General features: G+C 38.1%; 1 protein-coding gene across 18 annotated transcripts in view; it reads left to right on the top strand.

Moving 5' to 3' along the window:
- CACNA1D (calcium voltage-gated channel subunit alpha1 D) overlaps positions 1 to 24,250 on the top strand; it is a 207,148-nt gene that overhangs the window by 133,820 nt on the left and 49,078 nt on the right. For 11 of the 18 annotated variants that reach the window (XM_038149611.1, XM_038149612.1, XM_038149606.1 and 8 more), the window contains exons 10-27: positions 2,980 to 3,067; positions 3,739 to 3,765; positions 5,279 to 5,439; positions 6,019 to 6,244; positions 6,391 to 6,598; positions 8,225 to 8,345; positions 9,335 to 9,449; positions 10,134 to 10,203; positions 10,797 to 10,866; positions 11,605 to 11,749; positions 13,257 to 13,386; positions 16,171 to 16,230; positions 20,496 to 20,602; positions 21,714 to 21,801; positions 22,278 to 22,385; positions 22,554 to 22,606; positions 22,866 to 23,012; positions 23,705 to 23,906. In XM_038149611.1, the coding sequence (XP_038005539.1) occupies positions 2,980 to 3,067; positions 3,739 to 3,765; positions 5,279 to 5,439; positions 6,019 to 6,244; positions 6,391 to 6,598; positions 8,225 to 8,345; positions 9,335 to 9,449; positions 10,134 to 10,203; positions 10,797 to 10,866; positions 11,605 to 11,749; positions 13,257 to 13,386; positions 16,171 to 16,230; positions 20,496 to 20,602; positions 21,714 to 21,801; positions 22,278 to 22,385; positions 22,554 to 22,606; positions 22,866 to 23,012; positions 23,705 to 23,906 (2,126 nt within the window). Of the gene's footprint in view, positions 1 to 2,979; positions 3,068 to 3,738; positions 3,766 to 5,278; positions 5,440 to 6,018; positions 6,245 to 6,390; positions 6,599 to 8,224; positions 8,346 to 9,334; positions 9,450 to 10,133; positions 10,204 to 10,796; positions 10,867 to 11,604; positions 11,750 to 13,256; positions 13,387 to 16,170; positions 16,231 to 16,310; positions 16,371 to 20,495; positions 20,603 to 21,713; positions 21,802 to 22,277; positions 22,386 to 22,553; positions 22,607 to 22,865; positions 23,013 to 23,704; positions 23,907 to 24,250 lie in introns of all 18 variants that reach the window. The other 7 variants (XM_038149609.1, XM_038149605.1, XM_038149603.1 and 4 more) reach the window with 2 other exon arrangements.

Raw genomic sequence — 24,250 nt, 5'->3', positions numbered from 1 at the left:
TTGAAGAGATTATTAGATCTTGAAATCTAGATAATCTTTCCAGAAGAATGCCAGTAAAATAAGGGCAAAAGGTGAATAAAGAAAAGACAAAATTTGGCATCTTCCTTTCAATACTGGGGTGCCAGTTTACAGATCTCAGAGCTGACCCTGCTGAGATCAGTCTCTCGAAAGTCTCTCAAAATTGTGTGCTGTGTTTGCCTCATGGGCACCACCTGCCCTTATGGAGCTGTGGCCATGAAGCTGAGTTTTTTTGGGTCCTGGCAGGTTGCTTGCATTAGCAGAGTGGATGTGGACATGCAGTGCTGCTCTTTTCTTCTGGCTAAAGACCTGATGACTTGCTGGCATTGCTGGAGCTGGACTTCCACATGGTGCCTTTCTCAGTACTTCTGTTGACTTTCATTTTGACATATAAATTACAGTATAATGGCAGCTGAGTTTCTAATGTGAATTGGTTCTTTTTTCCCCTCTTCTGTTTGTAATACAGCACCTGCAAGTCACTGATAGAGATGCAGCAAGAGCCCTGTGGTGTCTGAAACAGCAACACTCTGATGTATTAAATAATTAGCAGAACTGACACTCACTTCAGTAGGGACAAAGATATTTTTACTTTGTTTTTCTTCAAATAATCGTGTTCAAAAGGGGCTGGCACTTCTTTTTGTGGGCTAACACATAGAGTCAAGGTAGACTTGAGTTAAAATTACAGTACTTCACTTTTACATGCACTTGCATTACTCGCATTAAATGTAGCTCTTTTGTCACTCAGTGGAGTGACACTTTATGAAGAGGTGGATTCTAGGTACCTTTTTTTCAGGGAACAGAAGGGTTGATAAATTTGAAATACAAGTGTGGTACACATTGCACATATGCAATAATCATGGAAGTAGGCCTAGCTGTGTTTTCCCGGCAGCTCTTAATGGTGTGTGAAACAAGACTTCAGCACTCTTATTTTGCAGTTGCTCATCACAACTGCTGAAATGTTCATCATTAGGTGACTGTAATGCTGTGTTTTCTAGCAGCAAAGTCACCTGGCACAAGGCAACCAGTTCAGTTCTTTACCAGACAGGGTATACTTATATATACTTACAGTTATTTCAAAAGAAAATGGCATTTTAAAATAAAAATTCTTAGTTCCAAAGCCCTGAGACTATGTTTAAAATAATTTCATGATTTTTTTTTCTTTAACCCTTTGAAATTTTAATAGTTGAGTTTGAACATCAAAGATTGTTTTCTTTACTTTTGAGTGAAATTCTTTTTGAACTGTGACTGTAAGCTGTGAAGCTCTGACAGGACCAGCAAAATTCATTATTTTAAAACTGATTTTTAAAGGAAAGCATGATATTAGCATTGAGACACTTGCAGGTGCTAACCAGAGACTTTTAATATATAAAGTCAATACAGTAATATTTTAAAGGAATCATCAGAACAGAAGAACCTTGTGAAAGAAGGTTTTGCTGTGCTTACTGCCTGAAGTGCTTTGTTTATTTAAACACTTGCATGGACATTTTGGATCTTTCTTTGTTATGCCACTCTGTTTAGCATTCAATATAAGAGTGACTTGCTTATGGGGACAGATTCTCAGCTGTTGCAAAGAGTAGCTGAGTACCTGGCCTGCACAGACCCGTCAGTCTCCAGCTTGGAGGGGACTGATGGGCACAGAAACCAAACCAGCACTTCCCACTCCCCTCTGTCTTCATGTCAGTGTTGAGGCAGTAGAGAGGCTGTGCAGAGAGACTGTTCCTAACACTTATCACTTTGTACCTGATTTGTACACAAGTCAGAAAATTCACGGTCTGGTTCTTAAACCTCATATCATCCTTTAGGCTTCCAAAACAGTGACATCTCCCTATCAGAAGTTGACAGTGTATTGCCCTCAGTACTGTCAGTTCACAGACATTGGCTTAAACCCTTCCCAACAAACCAAACCAAACAAGCAAACCATCAAAACAGTGGAAGGTACACACCAGAATACCTTTAGGATGCTCTGTTTTTCTTTTGTTCTTGCTGTTTTACAGTAATTTCAGTGCATCTTGCATCTCTCTTATGTTTCTTTAAGTGGTATTTCTACTGTATAGACCAGCAACATTAATTTACCCTTTTCTTGTTCCTGAGGTTTTCCTTTCATGCTCACTTTGCAAACATGGAAGCAGTGCTCTCCTCTAGGAAGTACTGAAAACTTTGGCTGTTCATCATTTCCTAATGCTTTTTGACATGTGTCCTCCCTCTGTATTTCAGCTGATTTGAAGACAAATAGGGATGACCCAGCTGAAAATGAGTTTTGTCTAAAAAACCATCAGCTACAATTGCTAACCACTCCGTACTAATCCACTACATGTGCAGTAATTCACTCTGTGGCAAATGTACTTGTCCCCTTTTTATTAGTGGTAACTCTCATCATGCTTTGAAGGACCATTCTCCCATTCCCCTGCTCCTGCCTGCTGCTCACAGTGTCTGCAGGCACATTTACCTTCTGGCATCTTGCCTCAATAATTCACAATGTCAGTAAAAGCAAAGAGTGGTCAGTGTGACCACGGTGTGATTGTTCCTCCTTTCAGAAGTTTGATGATATTTCTTGGAATCAGCAAGCTTTTAATAGCACTTCAATTGAAAAGCACCTCCAAAGTGCTAATGGAACACTTCTTGAAGTGAAAAGTTGCAGAATTTAGCTCAGGTTAATTTCTTTGCTGGGGTAGCATACTCTTTGTACAAACTTCCTCTACTTTATACTCTGCAGTGAATTGTAAGCAAGTACCTTGAATCACTAAAAAGAAACAACAGAAAAAGCCACCACTCTCTCTGGAATTCCGCGTTCTTCCTTTCGGTCAGAGAGGAGGACTGATGAAGTGTCTGACTTCATCTGCGACTCCTCAGATCTTCCAAGCTCTCAGCAGAGCTGGAGGCACTCTTGCCACAGGCCAGGAGATGCCAGCTGTGCCACGCCTTGCGTGGTGCTGGCTCTGAGGCACTTTTGTGTCCCCACAGCGAGCATGCCCACCAGCGAGACCGAGTCGGTGAACACGGAGAACGTCAGCGGGGAAGGAGAGAGCCCGGCGTGCTGTGGGAGTTTGTGGTGAGTTCCCACCTCATCAGCTCAGGGGATCTCAGCATTTCAAAGGGTCCTTCTTTCCCCACTGTGTGTTTAGCCAAAAAGTGCCTTCAAATAGCCAGGCTTTGTATGGCACTTGCAGGAGTTTGATATTTGACCGATTATAAGAGTATTAAAGCGCTCCTAAAATTCTCAGGGTAATATGATATAAAACAATTCAACTCAACTTGAAGTGGAATTGTGATTTCCTGAAAGCTTTTATAAAATACTATTTTTGTCCAAAATGATAAGAAAAGAATGGAAGTTTCTAATGACATGTAAAAACAAATATTTTCTGTTAAATTGTGCATGACCTGGGGAATATGTATTTTTTAGACAATAACTGAATGTATGGGAGGATTTCTATAACCCATGGTGTTCAGTATTTATTTGCTCAGATTTTCATGATTTCCAGGCAGCTTCTACATGTTTATTCAAGGTTTATTTACTGAGTTTTAAAGGAGATTCCCTTTCTTTCACTAAGAAAATTTGTAAGGCTTTAGAAATGGTATTTCAGAAAATAAATAACAGACAAAAGAATTTCATTTTGTTAAAAGTTTGTTTTATGAATGTGTAATGCCAATGAAAAATTCTAAAGAAAATGAATTTAATTACTTTTCCCCCATTCTTAAAAATGTATTTTCCTTTTCTTCTAGTCAAACCATCTCAAAATCCAAGTTCAGGTCAGTATTTTCCTCTTATAATCACATTCTAAGGTAAATGGAAAATCTTGATCAAATTCTCACTCTTCTGGGCTGACCCTCACTCCAGCTTCTGGAATGTTACTCTGCAATGTCAGTACACTGAGTTTGAGCCCAAAGTAAGTCAGGCCATAACTTACTAAGGATATTGTTTTGAAAGTAATGTCAAAATGCCTTTGGATCAAAATAGAAAATGCTTTTCATTGCAAGCTTGCCTACCTGCTGTACAAGTCAAAACAGAAGTTAATCTTTGGGAGCATGCCTTTCCTTGTATCAACCTAATGGGGAAATTTATTATTCTCCTTTTTGAATTTTTGTTTTATTTCTGTAGTCTGCTTATGTATGCCTCTGTTATTCATACACATTCATATATGTACCAGTTAGCTGTACTTTACTGTCACTGGTTCCACACATCTTTTTGGGGAAAACAAAAAGTAGCTCCGTTGGCTTCAGAAAGCTTGGAATTATACAGTTTGAGCCTGCTTGTGAGTCTTATAAGTGAGATATCCCACCATTGTTATTCTTGTCTCATGGACTTCAATGATAGGGTGTTCTGTAAGCGTAAGAACAGTCAGTTTAACCTACCCAGGGAGTGAGGCATCCTGCTGATGGCCATGGACAGCCCTTAGAGCAGGGGATTGGCAAGATAAGAATGTTCTTGAATTCCATGTTGATTTAAGGCAGGACAGGATATTTTTCCTTTATATGGTTACAATACTGCAAAGGCTTGAAATGTCTTTGTACTGATATCTGAAACCAGTATTGACTTCCTTAACTGCAAGTGCAAATTTAAGATGCACAAAGAAAACTTAGTTAATGCTTGAACAGAGTTCCCAGAAGTGAAGCAGAGAATCACAATCCTCGCTTGTGAATCCAGCTTACATCTAGCTACAGCCTCAGCTTGTCACTCTTATTTATTTCACAGACATTTGCCCACTGACACAATTTCAGTGCACATCAGTAGAAATCTCTAGGAATTACTAAAGAGGGTTTCTGATGTTATAGGGTAGATTTCTAAAAGGTGACCTCAGCATTTCTATTCTGTTTAATCCTGCCAGAATTCTCTTTGGGGTTTAAAAGCCTACATTTTTAGATGGAATTTAATTTGAATTCTGAGTTGATTCATTGACTTTTCTTTATTGCTATTAAGAGTATGGGGCCTTGGAAAGATAGATATACTTTGTTACCCAATGAAATGTTAAATGCAGCTTAATCTAACTGTGTCACAGGTAATTGGAGTCTCCAAATGTTGGAGACAAATGTGGCTTACATTTAGAAATATATAAGGAAATACAAAAAAAAAAAAATTATAACACATTAGCAGTCCATAATCTGCAACTGGTAATGATTTACACAGCTATTGAAGTATAATACACATATTTATGAAAATATACCTGCTCACACAAACGCAATTGAACTTGTTTTTTACACAGAAGAAAACCACACTCTCCTTAAGTTCATATAATAATAAATTTATTTTTATTTGAACTTTCAGTCGACGCTGGCGTCGCTGGAACCGCTTTAACAGAAGAAAATGTAGGGCTGCAGTAAAATCTGTCACATTTTATTGGCTTGTTATTGTCTTGGTCTTTTTGAACACGTTAACTATCTCATCAGAGCATTACAATCAACCTGACTGGCTGACCCAGATCCAAGGTACAGTCAAAATTATTTGTCCTGGTCTTGAGTATGGGTGGTTGCGTTCTATCAGTGGCTACTTTCGTACTTTGCCATTTTGTTGTTTGCTGTCTGAAGGATATTCAGCCCAGCCAGAGGGAGCTAAAAGAAATGACTGGATGTGGTCTTTGATTTCCATAGCTGTAACACAGCTGAGTAATGCAGCAGCACAGACCTGACAATACTAAATTGTAAATAACTGTACTTTTATCATGAAACTGTGCATAAAAGATGAGGAGGAAGCGGGAACTGGCACAGCAGGACTTGCTGTGGGCTGGTTGCTTAAGTTACAGTGTGGACTCAAGCTGTGAGCTGAGGAACCATGAACTGCACAACAGATTGGAAAGATGAATAGTTTATAGCTGGCAGGAAGCTTTACATCCTTGTGTAACTTTTGCCACTTAAGCATCAACTACAGTCCAACATAAAAAACCCAGTACTTCCTTTTTAAACAAAAAGCTGCAAACTCATATAGAAAGTATAGTACTAACATGTTAAAATAAAAATGGAATCTATGAGGCAATTCAGAATCTTTTTTTCTTTAATATTTTATTCCAGATATCGCAAATAAAGTTCTTCTGGCTTTATTCACCTGTGAAATGTTAGTAAAGATGTACAGCTTGGGCCTACAGGCCTATTTTGTTTCTCTCTTTAACCGCTTTGATTGCTTCGTTGTTTGTGGTGGCATTGTTGAAACCATTTTGGTGGAGTTGGAAATTATGTCACCCCTTGGAATTTCAGTGTTTCGCTGTGTTCGTCTCCTGCGTATTTTTAAAGTAACAAGGTAAGCTTATCTAATACTGCTAATTCTAAGGATAGCTGAAGAGTGATCAGCAATTGTTTTGTAATACTTCATCATGCACTGCTCTTTTACTGTTTTGTTTGGTTTTTTTTTTTGTTGTGTGTTAACACACGCATTTTAATTTATAGGCACTGGGCATCCCTGAGCAACTTGGTAGCATCCTTGTTAAACTCAATGAAGTCCATTGCTTCACTGTTGCTTCTGCTTTTCCTCTTCATCATAATCTTCTCGTTGCTTGGAATGCAGCTGTTTGGAGGCAAATTTAATTTTGATGAAACTCAAACAAAACGGAGCACCTTCGATAATTTTCCACAAGCCCTTTTAACTGTATTCCAGGTAACTTTCTTTCATCCCGTATGAGACATTTTACCTTTGATCAACAAAACTGTTTAAGTGATCATGTTGCCTGAAAATGAAATCATGAATACTATTTACTCAGTTTACTTTAAGTAGCATTTTTCTCATTAAATTCAGTACTCGGGTAACTTTGCACCATTTGTACCATTTGTTTCATACCTTCTTTGATCTATCTATGCAACATAGCTGTCGTGTCACTTCACAGAGTTAAATCTCCTTTGTCCATCAAACACATGACTAGAAGAGGTGGAGTGTTATATTTATTTTGATCAAATTCTTTTCTTTAACTTCATTAGCTGTATAACATTTCAACTGTTCTCAAGCAAGAAAAAATAATAAGTCTTTAAAGAGTACATATTTACATTGGGGTCATATCACTGTAACATAAAAATAAGCATTAATTTCTTTAGAGACCAGGTTGTATTAAAATCTTAAGGCAAACTTGTCTCTGCTACTAGTGCAATGGTAGGGGCATACTTAGAGTTTACTTTTCACTTATTTGTGATGCTTTTTTAAAACTTATTTTTCCCAATTGGAATACTGGAATTAGGCTATTTGGTTTAGTCTTGTTCACCATTTTCCCACTTGGCTGGGTACATTACCACAATATTTGGTTTCAGCCATTGTAGATGAGAGTTAAAGCTGACCCTGCAGGATTCACCTTGGTGTCAACTCCCTGTCACTTTGGTGGAAGCCTCATCTGGTGGCTGCCCAGAGCAAGCAGAAAATCTTTCCATTTAATTTCAAGATAAGGAAATACTAATGAAAAAATTTCCTTGTGGGGAAGAGTGTTCACATTTGACTTGACATTATCCCTACAAAAACTTAAGGCTTTACTTTCCAATTCAGCTGAGTTAGATTTTATTCAGATTTTAGGCTTCCTCATTTTCAAAGGAATGGAGATTCCTTCAGTTTTAGAAGACACTCAGGAGCAATCAGCCTGTTGGGAGCTCACCAGCAATGAAAATTAGTTGGATAAGTTTAGCTCTCCAAAAATGAATTTCAGAAAATGGCATGTATTTAATATTCTTAAACAACCATTTAATTGCTTGGAAGGAGAGTGAATATTACATGTTTTCTCAGGATGGAACTGATAATTTTTGAGAAATATAGGAAGTGTCCCCAAAGCCTGCATTGCAATACTCAGAATTTTTTTCATAGTACAGATTTGTGGCCAGTATTTAAAAAAGAAATATTAAAAAATACTGTGAGCAGTATTTAAAAAAAGGAACCTAAAAACATATGCTAACTTGATTTTTAAGTGATGGACATTTGTTGGCATTGCTACATAAGTGGCATTACTGAAAACCAGGGCTCTTACTTTGGCATGCCAGGATCAATAAAAATTCAATAAAATTTCATTTTTATTATTTTTGCCTTTGAAGTTCAGTCATATAAATGCATAGCACAAAATAAAAGCTGTCACAGTTAAACCCAAGCTTTCAGGAGAGGTTTAAATGGGAAATTTAAAACAATGCGTGAAAAGAACATGGTACTGCTTTATGCATACAGCAGGCTAGTTGTGTTGTGTGGTCAGAGGAATTGAGTTTCTCTGTTCACTTTTGATGCTGAGTTATTATTAATCCCTGATTATCTGCTCCTTAGATCCTAACAGGGGAAGACTGGAATGCTGTCATGTATGATGGCATAATGGCATACGGTGGTCCCTCATCCTCAGGCATGATCGTCTGTATATATTTCATTATCCTCTTCATCTGTGGTAACTGTATCCTTTACACTGGCTGGAGACGTCTCTGAGTGGGGACATCCACAAAATCCCTCTGGGACGGGGTAGATAGCTGCAGGCAAGGGCTCTCTGCATGTGCTGAGTCCTTTAAACAGAGCTTTCCTTGTTCCCTGAGGAGCCAGAAGCAACGATCTCCAGGCCACCTCCTGCCACCAGCATGGCAGAAAGCAGAGAATGTTTTCTTTCTTCCTTGCTTGGGAGCTGTGCCCTGCTGCTGTTTGTGATGGCTGGCAGTGCAGGGCTGGAGCCCAGCCCCTGGGCAGCGATGATGCCCCATCCATCCCTGGCACTCGGTGCAGCCCCGAGCTCTGGCATGGGCTGAGGGTGAGCCAAGGACCTTCTGCAGGGCAGGGGACACACCCTGGGACAGCTGGGACAAAGTCTGCTGCAACATTCCCTTCCCTGCCTTCAGTGGTCTGGAAATGCTTCCTTGGCCCCACGTAGAAACAAAGTACTGCCACTCTCAGAAGTTCTTAAAAGGTCAGGAGGTGATGAAAGGGCAAAAACATTGTATTTTCTGCACTATATGGTATTTGTATCAGTATTTGTGATTAACTGATATGGACTGAAGAACTGAATTTGATATAGATTGTTGTAGACATGAAAGACAGTGCATTATAAAAATGAATATTTCAAAATGCCTGAACAATCTTCACATATAATAGACAATTTCATATTCATGGACTTGCTCAGGCTAGCATGAAGTTGAATTTCATTTATTTAAAAAAATACCTCAAGCATTCTGCTATTTTAAAACCCATGACCCTAATGGATCTCTGCTCACTTTGCAGCTGGTATCAGCCTGGTCCATTAAATGGGTGTTATTTTCACTACACTCCAGCATCACAATCCTCCACGTTGTAGGTTGGGAACATGTGTTTTATATCTCTCACATTGTCAGTGTTTATGCTGATAATAAACCACACAAGTGTGGTAAGGCATAATGTCCTTAAAATGATTTGAAATAGATATCTTGCTAAATGTCTTCTTGGCCATTGCTGTGGATAACTTGGCAGATGCTGAAAGTCTAAATACAGCTCAGAAAGAAGAAGCTGAAGAAAAGGAAAGGAAAAAGAATGCGAGGTAAAATAGATGGGCATGTTGAACCAGCAGGAGAGGGAAGGAGGAGGGTATTGAATTCTTCCATAAGGGCTTTTTTATGTGAATGTCTTTACCAACTTCAAAATGTGCTGGACTCAGGAAAAAAATAAAAGGGTTTGTCTAGACACTAAAATAATAGACAAACAATATAATTTTAGATGAAAGTTAGGTAGTAATTGGGGTGAATTAAGAATGTAATGATAAACCAACTGATATTTAAACATTGCAACTGTAGGATTTATTGTACAATTAGCACAAGAATTTATCTGTTGTTGCCAGTGCACAGCTCCCTGTGGAATCAGTTCTCTAAGCCTTATATAGACAAGTAGAAAACCTTCTTTTGAAAACAGTGCAAGCCTGTTGAAGTCAATGAAAGTTGTTTGTATGAGTCCAAGGGCACAGTTTATCCCTCTAGAAAGGAGTAATGATCATGCATTGAATGTTTTAGGGATTAGCCTTTGGAATTATATTCAAAATAATAATCTTTTAAATGGATCATTGCATTCGAATGTAGTAGATTTTATTGCTCTGACACCCACAGCTGTACAAAGTATTTCAAATATTTTATTATAAGGCTTTCAGCCTTTCATAGAATTGGTATAGTTCATTTAAAATTGTCTGTCTTTACATGGCATGCTTTGTAATTGTTATTGTATTGTTTTATAGAAAGGAGAGTCTGGAAAATAAAAAAAGTGAGAAGTCAGAAGGCGACCAGAAGAAGCCCAAGGATAGTAAGGTGTTTATCCTAAAACTTGTCTCTTTTCTAAGAAGCAATTTAACTGATTTTGCTGGGTAGTACTTTGTATTGTCCATTGTACAATATCTTTTATGAGCCCATCGTCCCTACATTTTTTTCCAGGCAAAGGAAACTTCGTTCTGATGCTTTGCATCCTCACAGTGTGTCTTAAACAGGAAAATCCTTTTGGTTCCAGGATAGCCCAAGAGGGGAAGTTCCTAGAGAACAAAATAATTAATGTTAGAAAATGGGATTTTTTTCCTAGGAACCCTGTAGGTATTTTGCTTGATAAGTCAAATGAGATCAGTGAATGATCAACTCTTAGAATGTTCAAACATTCTTGGTAGATTTTATCAAAGTGTGTTGGTTCTATTCTTATTGTAATTTACACAGCCAGAGAAATGTGGATACTATAGAAAAAAAAAATTGAAAAAAAAGTAATAAAACATCACCTCCCCTATGTTCTTGGAGTTACTCTGCTTCAGAAAACTCATTTCTCTGACTTCAGAGGCTTATTTGGTTTGCTTTCTGTGGGCTTTGTACTCTATATTAAAGTTTATTTTTCTTCCTGTGCATCCCTTTCATTGCTGTAGGTGACAATTGGTGAATATGGAGAAGGAGAGGATGAGGATAAAGATCCCTATCCCCCCTGTGATGTCCCAGGTATGTGAATACTAGCTAGAAACACACTGAAGTTTGTTTGCTAAAAAATCCTGAACTTGCTAATGGTGAACATTAAATCAATTCCTTTGAAGCCAGTGAAGTTGTGCTGTCTTATCAGTGGATAAATGGGCCTAAGTATTATCTTTTTCTGCAGCTTCCTAGACAGTACAAGCAGCATTTGAGAGTTAATATTTTGAGCCTCAGGACTGTTTTGGTAACACTATCTGGATGGGAGAGCAAATTCTAAACTTCTCTGAAACATTTGGCAAAAAGAGGACATTCCAGGGCTGATAATGTTTGGTCAGTTTTTTCTTGGCCCAGTGAACATACTAATCAGAAAATCAGTTGTGCCTGATTGTCTGGATGCATGGCACAGAAATCTGTCCTGAATTTTGAGCACACAGTGCTCACCCAGTGCCCAGAGCTCAGCACTCAGCTCAGGCATGGACAGGCTGTCACGGCTGAGCTGGGGCTCCAGAAGTCCTCAGGTGAGGCTGCTCAGGACCAGCAAAGCCAGTTAATGCACTCATGCACACACCCACATGTGCACAACACTCTGTGAGAGCTTGTGACAATATTTGGATGTTCACATATTGGTTTATAAACTTTTAGAGTCATGCTACAAATGTACATTTCCTATAAGCCTTGTGTATTCTCATACAAGCTATGCTTTTCTATTGTTATGAACAAAACCTTGAAATTTTTTAGTTTATAGTAAAAAGAATGTTTAATCTAAAGTAGGTGAAGATGAAGAAGATGAGGAGGATGAACCAGAGGTACCAGCAGGCCCACGTCCCCGTAGAATATCAGAACTCAACATGAAGGAGAAGATAACACCTATCCCTGAAGGCAGTGCCTTCTTCATCTTCAGCAGCACCAACCCGTAAATATGATTTTGAAAAATATTGGTTTAGACATCAAGGTTTAGCAGTGAAGTAACAGACCTCCTTCTAGGGAGACAAGGAGGAGAAATCCAGTGTCTTCAACTGAAAAGAGATTGGCTTCCCTCCTAAAATTTTCTGATTTACTTGGTAAATGAGAAGAAAGAATTTGAAAAATATCTTATTTTTCTTCCCACTGTTGAAGATAATAGCATTTTGTACGTGTAGTCTGAGTTCTCATATGTCTGCAAAGCACCCTTGGAGGTGTATTATCTATGTACTATGTTAGTCGCTTGATAGAAAAGATCATCTTCTGCATGAGACAGAATTTCTAGTAACCCTAGTAACCTTTGTGGAGGAGAAACCAGAAAAAGAGAAAAGTAGGAGAAAGGTTGCATAAATTCCTTTTGGGGTAACAGCATTTCCAGATTCAAACAAGCATCAAAGATAAAGACAAATTATTTCAAAAACTCAAGAACTGTAATAGTTGGATTTTGGGGAGGCAGTGGAATCTTTCACCACTTTAGTCTAACTCCAGAGCATTTGGAGTTCTTCCCTGCTGAAGACAGCAAGCTTGACTAGTCAGTAGAAGTCCATACTTAATATTTTTTGGCATGGGAGAATGCTGCCTTTTAGTGATGGAGGCCATCAAGTTTAGAAGAAGATCAAGATAAAATATTTTGGATGCAAAAGCATTAAGTTTGTTGAACATTTCAAATTTCTTCTAGCTTCAACTAACACAATGTATTCTTGGTTTAAAATGGCCAGTTTTCTTAACTAAGATACATCACATTCCAGTCATCTACTTAATAACAGGAGGAAAAAAATTAGCCAAGAACTTTATGAGTCTTCATCAGAATTTAGACAACTTCATTGTTAGTCAATTATGATCCTGGTCCTGCCTTTTTGTCACTGTAATCCCAGACCTGCTCTGTATTTGTGATTACTTTGGGCTCAGTGACTCTAAGCATATGCACAGTTACACTTCATGTCATGTGGCTAAAGCCTGACAACTCTGGAGCCTCCAACACCCACATGTTCTATAAGTCTATAAGAAAATCTTAGTAGAGATTCTGATTTGAGTCCTAAGTAGCACAAGGAGATCTGCAGCCTAAGCTGCATCTCTCAAGATGAGTAATTTTGACACCTTCAGTGAGGATCAAATCAAACTGGGGATCTGGAATGATTTATTATCTAGCCTTGGTCTTTCTGACCTGTGACTGCATGTGCATAGTGTTACAAGCACTGGAACTTGTGGTGCTCATAACCCAGTAGAAACCAACCCCTCCCAGATGGCTTTAAGTGCCTGTCCACTATGGGTGAATTGGATTTTGAATTTATTTTCATTCTAAGGAATCAGACTGATGGCTTCAGGGGTTTCATTGCTTCTAGCTGCTGATTGCTGCTCTGTTCCATCAGTGCTGGCAGAGTAACAGAAAACATGTTGTGTATTAACTATCTGCTGAATTCTGTGTGCAAAAATGGTGTATTTCTTTATCTCCTCTTTAGAATTCGAGTGGGATGCCACAGACTCATCAATCACCACATCTTTACCAATCTCATCCTTGTCTTCATCATGCTGAGCAGTGTTTCCTTAGCAGCAGAAGATCCAATTCGCAGCCACTCTTTTCGAAATAATGTAAGCACTTCATTTTTGTCTGAAGATAAATATACCCTCAGAGATACAATCCTTTGGGCCTAGTGCCTTATTTTTAATTTTCAGGTTAAAAAACATGCCTTCTTTTTCCAGCTATACATTTATATTCCTTTTGCTGTAAGAAGCATATATCTTTAAAGAAAATTGGCTTTATTGATGGAACATCATCAGTATTGGAAGTGTTTATTATTTACATAATGCTTTTTCTGTGACGATAAATATATCAGGATAAAATATTCTTTAGCTGAATATAGTATCTATAATTTTCATATTTTTTTCCAACTTTGCAGCTGGAGTACCTGATATACAGTTCCTGAATCACTGCCTCACAGTGTTTGATGCTGATTTAAAAATGCCAGTTAAAATTATCGCTGTTAATCATGTTTGGAACAGACTCTGATGTGTCCTCTCTTCCTTGACTCTATTATGTGGTCTTGGGGCACTTGGATGATCCCTCTGTTAGTGAGTGTAGGGGTTCATGAGGGTGTTACCTCCTCTCTCAGGGAAGCTCGTGTGGCACTCTGAGGGGTTTCAGTTACCCCCACGTTGGACTCAGATGTTTGGATTCTTGATTGGCTGCATCAGAAACTAAACAAATCTCACTTTTCTCTAAATTCACATGTAAGAGGAGGATCAGAACATGCCCAGATCTTGCCTTGACTCAGAGAAAAATGCCATTTCGGCCTAAAAACCTTTAATTTCAGTAATGTCTCTATTAATTGATAGAATTGTAGTTTATGTGGGGACTAAACATCTGTGTTCTTCCAAAACAAATTCTTGAATTTGTTTAAGCACATTTTAAATGCTTTATCTAGTGGAAGGCTTAACTGTTACTCAAAAACACAATTATTAGACAGAGAAAATAAAATAAATCCACTCTCATGACCATGGATTTTTGAGCCTTGTTGCACTTGATTTGGCTGTGTAGTAAGACTTTCACATTCTTGTGAGTTGGGTTTGCTCTGGACTAGGTAGGAAATGGCTGAGATGGTGCAGCTTGGTAGTGGTCAGTGGGAACTTTGGGGATGCTTTGACAGAACTTCCAGCCCTCTCCTGTTTGAGGTACAAAATGATCTGTAGAGATGGTCACAGAGCCAGAGAAACTCTTCTGCATCCTACAGGACAGGTGGCCCTGCTGAGGCTACAGAAGTTGTATCTCTCTAGTTCTTGTGGGTGTTGGTTCAATCTCTGCAAGTCTTCTTTAAGCTGTTGGCATTCTCTGAACACTTTTCCAGTAAGTTTAGTAAAAACCAAAAAGCTAAAACTTTCTCCAGAGGTAAAAAGAGGCCAAAGCACAAAGACACTCTTCATGCACTATTCAGCAGAGCAGTGTACTTCCCTTATCTACAAAGCTGGACCAATGTAATCCTATAAATAAATCACACTAATGGGTAGGAAAAAGAGAGAGCTGGTGGAGAATACTGAAATTGTTATTATAGAAATGGCTTCAAAGGCTGATAATTGTGTTTGTAACTAGAGGTGCATTAGGAAAATGTAAATGGAAAGTGGTGGTAACTGAAAAGATTATTTCTGTTTGGGACGCAGACAAAATGTGTGAGGGATTTCAGAAAGGCTTCCCCCTCTTGTTGTAAGTACTCTCTCACATGTCCCAGGCCTGCATAATTTTCTTTTTACTGCCTTGAGGGTTCACATTCCCTCTATCAGCCAGGTCTGCAACAGAATGAACATTTGCAAACTAGAATGCCTTTAAATATTTTTTATTTTATTTTAAGTCTGGAGTGAATTGGTTACTGATTAATCTTTGTCATAGGGCTTTAACATTTGCCTATTTTTTCAGCCACACCAAGGGACAGAAGGATGGGATATTCAATGGAACATGGGGGAAAATTTATTTGTTCTTATTTAATCTAGTACAACTAATTTCTTTGTGTGTTGTCTCTTTATTTTATTTCTCCTTCCCATTTGGTTAGTTGCTGAACTGCAGGAAGGATATTTCTGTGCACAACTGTTGGCTAGGTGGATTGCTGGATCCTTGAGACTAAACTCCCAGCCTCCTGCAGTTCACTGACTTAGGTGTTAGTGATGTGGCCACAGCTCTGGATGGTTCTGAAATACCAGTTCTTGTGCCTGTTGACAGCAGAGAGGGCAGTCCCACAGCCACAATCCTCTTAGAAACTTCATCTCACTGTGCAACTCTAGTGGATTCTTTTAGATTTCCTACCAATAATTCACTGCTGTATCTTCCCACTTCAAGGAAAAGGTGTTGTGGTGCTGATTTTAAGTGATTAGTTATTAATTAATTTGCTTGTGACACTCTGCACAAGCCTGTACAGGAACAATATAATGTAGCAGAATGTGGAGTGATCTGCGCTCTAGAAGCAGCCACTGAAGTTTTATTTTGCGATGCAATACTTTGGTAAAACCCACAGATGTTATTAATAAGTATTTATTCTTTGTTGAAGAATAAATAAGTATTTATTCTTTGTGTTTTGAAGATCTCTATCTCTGCTAAAGGCTGAAGAAAGTATCTGTGAGAGCTGGTAGAGGAAAGTCTGAATTGAAAGAAATTGTTGCCTATTGGGTCCTGTCAATTATTGAGGGGTGAAATCTAATACCTGAGCACAGTGGCATCTGTTCAATTTTTAGGCAAATAAAAATGGTTGCACCATAGCTGGAATTTTAAAATACTTTGTCTAAATTCTCCATCTATCTACTTAGATTAATTCAGATGTTGTGTATGTGGTCTAAGTTGTGAAAATTATTAAGAAATGGATTTCTTACTGTGGCACGTATTATACCTTGCAGATACTTGGTTACTTTGACTATGCTTTCACAGCCATCTTTACTGTTGAAATCCTGTTAAAGGTAATGCATTGTTAATTGATCCTTGTTAGCCCAAAAGCAGCTTTAGCAATAATGTTTGTAACTTTTTGTTTACCTTCCAGATCCTAGGGTATGCAGATTATGTCTTCACTAGTATGTTTACATTTGAGATCATTTTGAAGGTAACAGGTTTTTAAAGGAAGCTTGTTTAAAAGGATTTTCCTTGTGTGTCACCTGCCAAGAAAAGGCACTTGAAGTGTTCTTCGCCTTTTCTCTAAGCTATCAAAGCTAGACTTTTTTAAACTAGAGGATTTTTTTATTTGACAGTTCCTCATAGTTTTGATTGGTTATTTTTTTACCATTGGGTGCATGAAGAAGCTGATTTTTTATCATTACATCAGTTTAATAATTCATTTTTTACCCTTTTTAAACTTACAGTTGTCAGAAAAGGGAACAATAAATCACTGCGCATGAGCTTTTCCTTCTCCTTGCTCTGGCATTTCTGAAAGAGATAATCAGTCTTATAAGGAGGGAGCATGTAATTTCTGATTTATTTTGCTGAGCTATATCCACAGAGCTAAAATAGTAGATAACTATTTTCTTGCAATAGGACTTGCAAGATATCTTGCATTTATCTATCTATACACTAAGATATTTTGCATTTATTTTGGGCATACATTTAAATTCACAGACAGGCATAATTATGCTTGCTTAAATGTATTACCCATGCATGAGCCGAAAATTGGTATTTTTATGTATAGTTTGTGTACTGATTGTTAAGGATATCTATGGGGGTTACTCAGATTTTCAATGTACAAGATTTACTGTGGTAAAGAAGATAAATAACCAAAAATTGCATTCAGATGAAACAAAATGCTGAACAAGGAAGTAAAATTTTTCACTAGAAATTGGCAAAATTTTTTTTCAGAGATTTACCCATTATTCATAAATGTTTCATGCTGTGCTTATTCCCACCTCAAGTTTTTGGTTGAGTAACCCTGATTTATACACTTAAAAATTGCTGGCACACTAAGAATCTGTACATAAACTATGCATTTCCAGTTGAAGATTAAGCTTAACAAGATCTCTTCTCCCAGCTTTTGCTCATATTGCTGTGCATACTCTTCACAATGCAATTTGATTATTACTAATTGGTGCAATATTTGGGCTGTTTACAAGATAAGCTGTACTGTAAGTAATAGACTATTTTTGTGCTTGTGAATTTTCTCCCAGGCTTAATGTTTATCCCCTTATTTCACATTTTCAGCAGTGAGAAGCTTGGTATAGAATTGATCATTCTTATTTGTAGCACACTAAAATAAATATCCAGGGGTTTTGCTGCTAGAGAAAGGCCAAACTAAAGGAGAGAACAGAGCATTGAAAAGAGCTGTAGCATTAAATCAGACTAGCTCCCAATTCTTAATTTGGGAAGCCATAAAAATATTACCATTGTAACTGTGGCAGAAGAAAGGCAGTAAACTTCCACATGCTCTGAAGCAGCAGGTTCTCCAGCTCCTGTTGTTCCATTTGAGTTTTTCTAGGAGGCCGAGGAATTATAAAGGGCAGGATAAAGAGGCATAACTGGATGGGTTAAGAAAAGCAACATTCCTGCAAACTGCAAGAGATTTTGGCACTGAGCAATTTATGAGTTATCCAAGGGAAGCAGGAAGCTCTAGAGCTTGGGCTGCTGAAATCTGGAATTGTAAAGATTACAAGGAAACAAGGAGCTACATCACAACCAAAAATGGTGATGCTTCTGACTCTGGTTTCTCCAGGAAGCTCTGTAGTGCACTCACATGTAAAGGAAAATAAATTGTACCATACAGATGTGGTGGACAGTCAGGAGCTGACACAGACACCGGCCTGCTTTGCTAACATGTCTCAGACTCTGGCTTTGCTTGCTTGTGCCTGGGGCCCTCCATGTCCTCTGCTGTGCTTCCCACAATATCCAAGCTGTGCAGACGGAGAGTGCTCTGCAAGGAGAAGATTCCAAACTAGACCTGCAGCAACTATTAAGTAACTATTAACAGGGTTCAAGTCCCTGTTTGGGCGCCATTTGTAGCAAGCTGAGAAATAAATTATTCCTTAATTTCCAGACCAAAAAAAAAAAAAAAACCAAACAAAAAAACTGAAATTAAGATAAGCAGAGGCAATATTATCACCTATAGTGAAGAAATTTGTACAAAAGCAAGCATTAAACCAGAATAACTCAGCATGTAAGAATTTTCCCTGTGCCCCTGCTCAAGAATCCTTGTTCTCAAACAAGGATTTCCACATTGCACAGTGTTGAGGGTATGAATGAGGATGTGAAAAACAGAAAAGCTGCAACATGACTTTAAAGAATTTAAGAATTCTCCCTGCATGACATTGAAATTCAGTTTATCATGCTGTTTGGACAACTTGGGAAAGGTGAAAACATCAGCAAAGGTCAGGTTAGGGATATGTGCTTTCTACCTCCCCCTACTGTGCTGATCCCACACCATTTAAACTTACTAGAGAGCTGTAGCAAATTCTTCCACTGGGATTTGTGGTCATTGAAATATGATTCTCCATGTGAAGATGGGGAGATATACACCTCACCTGCACTTTAATGTCAATTATTCACCTAATTTTTGTGGGAGTTGTTACACGAAACTTTGTGTGCTGCTCTTATCATAGATGTTAGTTTGGTTTTCAGGGTTATTTTTGTATTCAGCTCCCAACAGAATTTAGATATACTCTGTACAGCTGTAAGTGAACGAGCTAATTTAATAGAAATTTTATAATATAACTATGTTATATGTCTTATGCCATGGCATATGTTAAAGCTTTAGCATTTTTAGTCTTCTAGCTTTTGGGAATATTTAGTATTTTGATCACCAAAAAGAGGGCTTAATAACAGAATAAGGAGATTAATTAAATTTTGCTTCCCAAAAAAAATGCATCCTTCCTTTGCAGAGGTCCAGCCTTTACTGGTGGTGGTGGTTTGCCATGCAGAAGGCCTGGAAATGTCTGCACACTGAACAGGGATGCAGTGCACTGGGATGCCCATTGCCTGTGGCTCTGCTCTACATTGGGAACTGTCTTGAAAGCTGTAGTAATTTGCTGTGAGGGGAACTGAAATAAAATCTCTTCCCTATTCCTCGAGGAACAGAACAGAAAGTAAAGGGATTAAAATGCACAGTCAGTATGGGATGTTCCCTAGATGGCATCAAATTTTCTTACCTGTGGAAAATAAGGAATAGCTCAGTGTTCAGGCTCTGTAAAAGGATCTTGAGACTGAAGAAATTAGAATTCATGTGACTGAGCTGACTATGAGTTGTTTTTCAGAGGTATCCTTGCTTTTGTTATGAGTTTTTAGTTTCAGTGTTTCAGACTTAATCCATTACTATGGAAAGACCTATGCAATATTACCTTCAGCTGGTGAGTCTGTGCATCTAATGGTTATTTGGATTCCCCTGTGCATTTTTTAACTGCTACTTACTTACAGTTATGGTAGGAAGTCTAATTGATGGATTTAGGAGTCAAATTCAGCTTTGTGATACCCAAAACCATCTGCCCACGTGCTGGCTGCAGCCATAATTAATAGAGCCTCTATCACTGGCTCCTAATTAAACCTGCAAATGATGCATACAAAATCCACTTCGTAAGCTTTTTTCATTTAAATACAGGGACAGAAAACAAAAAAATTAAAGAAAGTCCAAAAGGAAGAGCAACGTTTGATATTCCCCACAGAACAGCAAAATTTAGGGACCTCTGATTACACAGAATACAAAACCTCTATTTGTTATCAGGTTATTCCAAGATAGCCTCTAATGCCTGCCATAAGCCAAAGCTAAATAGCCTTGCAGTGCTGCCTTAGGACAGCCTTGTCCTGCTTCTGGACCAGCTTTGGCTCTCAGGTGTTTACAGTACATTTTCAGCTCCTTTTCAGTTCTTAAGATAGTATTAATAATTAGGAGTCAAAATTTGGACCCTACAGTTTAGTAAACGTGGAAATCTCAAATTTTTTTGGTAGCAATTTTTCTAACAAAGGCCAAATTAATTCAGGGTAATCACCTCAGCCTCATCAATTCTTACACAAAATAAAACATTTGTTGACATGAGAAAAAAATTAGCATATTTATTGATGTTGCTTGAGCAGAATTTTTCTGATTTAAGTGAAAGATTTAATGTATGTAGAGGGATTGTTTTTTATCTCAAAGGATTTTAGAAAGTGAGATAGTATTGTATGCATTCACACTCAAGGCAAGTGTCTTGTAAACAGCCTAAATGCGAATTTGAATAAATTGAAATATAGACTAAGTATGTAACAATTCTATTTTTAGATGACAGCTTTTGGAGCATTCCTTCATAAAGGGTCCTTCTGCAGGAATTATTTTAATTTGCTGGATTTGCTGGTGGTGGGCGTTTCTCTGGTATCATTTGGGATTCAGTAAGTACTACACTTAGAACGTGAATGGTTTATTTTTGCTCTGGTGTTTCATACTGAAATCAGTGCTCCAGCTCCTTTTGTTCCCCCATGGTGTGTGGGTGTGCAGTGCCAGTGCTCAGGGATGGGCTGGCAAGAGGGAGTGCTTTTCATGGAGAGCGTTGTAATTCATTGCTAATATGGGTTGGAAACAAATTACTACTTCCCACAATTACCAGGAGAGCGAGGAGGAGCCCCATGACACTGGTATTGGTAGAGCAGGGATTTCCTGGAGCTGCAGGAGGTTTAAATCCCTTCTCTTGAGCTATTGTCACACTTGCAATCTGATTTTATGAGCTTGGTCTTTCAGTGTTGACCTGGGGGGTATGGAACTAGACTGTTTGAGGAGGGGAGAAGTTGTACCTTAATCAGGACAGTAAGTGGTAGTGGAGAGGGTTTTTTAAAATTTTGGTCAGACTAAACACAGTAAAAGAATCTAAACGTGCTTCTTGATTCATCGAGTGGTTTTTCCATATTAAAAAAAACAATCTGTGAAAGCCTTAGTGACTCAAAGAGAGCAGGGGAGGGTGTCAGGCAGCTGCTCCCCACTCTGAACTCTGTCGGTACCAGACCTCCTACTGCACAAACTTTCAGTTTCACAGGGTGTTCCTTAAAACCCTCTGCCCTCTTATTCCCTCAAAATGCAGTCCAAGCTACTTAAACAGAGAGAATCAAAGTCATTTGAGATCTTTTGATCTCAGGTTAATTGGAATTGAAGGACTCATTGATTTGCAGGTTTTACACAGTGTCTTCAAAAGATCTTGTCAACACTGGAAAATACTGTGGGGACTATTTTGCTCCATTATGGTCTTAGATGAGCTTCTAAGCTGTTAATTCCAAATTTGCTCCAGAAATCAAAATTATTCCTATGGTATTTAAGAGATTGGTACTATTTTCTAATAATAGAGAATCAATAAAGAATTTTAAAAAAAGCCTTGTATACATATCTTGAGAGTTCTAGTTGAAGGGTTTTTTTTTTTCAAATTTCACATTTCAGAAATTTGCAAGGATATTGTTATTCTGTAATAAGTCGGTTACCTTAACAGTAACACTATAATTTTTTTTTTCCTTCCAGATCAAGTGCTATCTCAGTGGTGAAGATTCTGAGAGTTTTAAGAGTCTTGAGGCCTCTAAGGGCAATAAACAGAGCAAAAGGACTTAAGGTGTTTATTTTTATTTTTAAAGTTATATTTCTGGTGGCCTGATCCTCCAGTCCTGCCTTAGGTTAAAAATTATTGCTCAAGAGAAATTGTCTGCAGAAATCCACAGAGCAATGGCAGAAATCAGTTATTGATTCTTAAACATGTCTGGTGTTGGCCAGCCCAGGCTCTGCCCACAGTTACAGCAGTTTGTGTGTGGAGGAGCTGCCACTGAGAGCAGATTTGGACTGTGATGAGCCAACTTGTCAGTGCATTTCAGTTGCTTATCCATAGTGCCTATGTAATTTCTAGTCAATTGATATTGATGGGTCTGTGTCAACAAACTTACAGAAAAATTTAGAAAACAAGTGAAATTACAGTGTTAGGTATTATGCTGGCAACAGAAAAATAGTAATTTTAAAAAAGAATGCAGAGATGACTTTTATGATATGTGGTCTATGACAAGTTGCATTGAAACATTTTTTTTTCTTTCTTTCCAGCACGTTGTTCAATGTGTCTTTGTGGCTATTAGAACTATTGGTAATATCATGATTGTTACAACTCTGCTGCAATTCATGTTTGCTTGTATTGGGGTGCAGCTGTTTAAGGTGAGACACTCTCAGAACTTACAGTCCATCAAGAAAAGAAAAGTTGAATTGAATTCTTGGTGGTTTGCTGCTGGGACTGGGCTGGTCCCATCCTGAACCAATCACAGTATAAAAGCATGTATTTTGCATATTCTGCATTTTGTCACTGCTTTTTGTTTTTATGTGTAGGGAAAATTCTACAAGTGCACTGATGAGGCCAAACAGAACCCTGAGGAATGCCGGTGAGGAGATCTTTGGTCTAAGAATGTGCCACATTTTGTTCTGAATAACTTAAACTGTGCATGGGCAGGCATTGTGCATGGGTCAGGCTGTTTAGGGTTGTGTAAATTGGAATTGTCATCTCAATCCCACCAGAAAACACAGGTTAGCAAAGAAATAAAGCAAACATGAGGAGGCAGTGTAAGAAACAGCTTTGAATAGAGCATTGAGTAACCCCGAGGTCAGTTCAGCATTTCACTAATGCCAGTTTCTTTCCCACAGAGGGATTTACATCGTTTATAAGGATGGAGATGTCGATAGTCCCATGGTCAAAGAGAGGGTCTGGCAAAACAGTGATTTCAACTTTGATAATGTCCTGTCTGCTATGATGGCCCTGTTCACAGTCTCCACCTTTGAAGGCTGGCCAGCGTGAGTGGATTCTCCATGTTTGCCCAGCGTTGTTTCCAGAGTTGCATTTTCCAGAGCAATTCACTATCATTTACCTGACATTTTTGGGCAATAAAGCAGTTTTAAATGGTGGTGTAAAAAGGGAGGAAATAAAGAAACCTATTATCCTGAATCTGGGCACTTATCCCATGTTTCAAAATATGGAAAAATAAGAAAAGGTGAACTTTTTTGTATTGTTTGATTTCCAGTCTTGCTGCATTTGCTATAAGGATCTTCTCCTCAGCTCTAATGGAAGTAACAGTTCTAGATGCTTATCCATCAATGGCCCTTAAATAAGGCTAATTTGAAAGTTTTAGGCCTTCAAATAAACCTTTTGCTAAAATATCAGACAGCAGTACACTCATAGAAAAATCTAGAAAGAGCTATCTTCCACTCAGTATTTCCCTAAATGAGAAAATTTTGTTTGGTGAAATAAATAAATAAATGAAAAGTACAAAAGTTGGGTCATTAACTTAATTCTTTGAGGAAAAAAAAGAATATAAAAAAGTGTGCTGTGATTCTTCTGCTTTCTGTATTCTTGCAAGCACTATCAGTAACTAGAAGAAGATATCAATGAATATCAGACCATTTCTGAAACCTGTCCTCTGAGTCTGCATATTTTAATATTTTCTCATTTTAATGGTAATAAAGATAAAATTTTGTTTGTTTTTCAGGCTGCTATACAAAGCCATTGATTCAAATGGCGAGAATGTAGGACCTGTATACAACTATAGAGTGGAGATCTCCATCTTTTTCATCATCTATATCATCATTATTGCTTTCTTTATGATGAACATATTTGTTGGTTTTGTGATTGTTACATTCCAAGAACAGGGAGAACAAGAGTACAAGAACTGTGAGCTGGACAAAAATCAGGTTAAAATAAATAATGAATTCTTAAGTTTTGAAAGTAGCCTTTTATGTTTATGCATGAAGAGCATCCTTTCTGCTTTGGGGCAGAAGAGGGCACCAAACACATAGCTTAGTATTTATTAATTTTTTTGCTATCTGGGTATTTATTTAACTGGGTATTCAGGTTGCTGTACCTTTCTGTGAGCCCAACCCACCAGTGTTTTTGTTGTGAAAGGTGTCCACTAAGCTCATTGGCTTCCTTGCATCTTGCTTTTTGGTGTCACATTAATAAGAATACAGCCAGGTTATCCTGAGGCAGAGATAGGTTTTACACTAAGAACTGGAAAATAGTTTTGTGTTCCAAATAG

Source organism: Motacilla alba, chromosome 12, assembly GCF_015832195.1.
Source record: "Motacilla alba alba isolate MOTALB_02 chromosome 12, Motacilla_alba_V1.0_pri, whole genome shotgun sequence".
NCBI classification, from domain to species: domain Eukaryota; kingdom Metazoa; phylum Chordata; class Aves; order Passeriformes; family Motacillidae; genus Motacilla; species Motacilla alba.
Note: the sequence above shows the minus strand (reverse complement) of the source record. Positions and strands in the feature narration are given on the sequence as shown.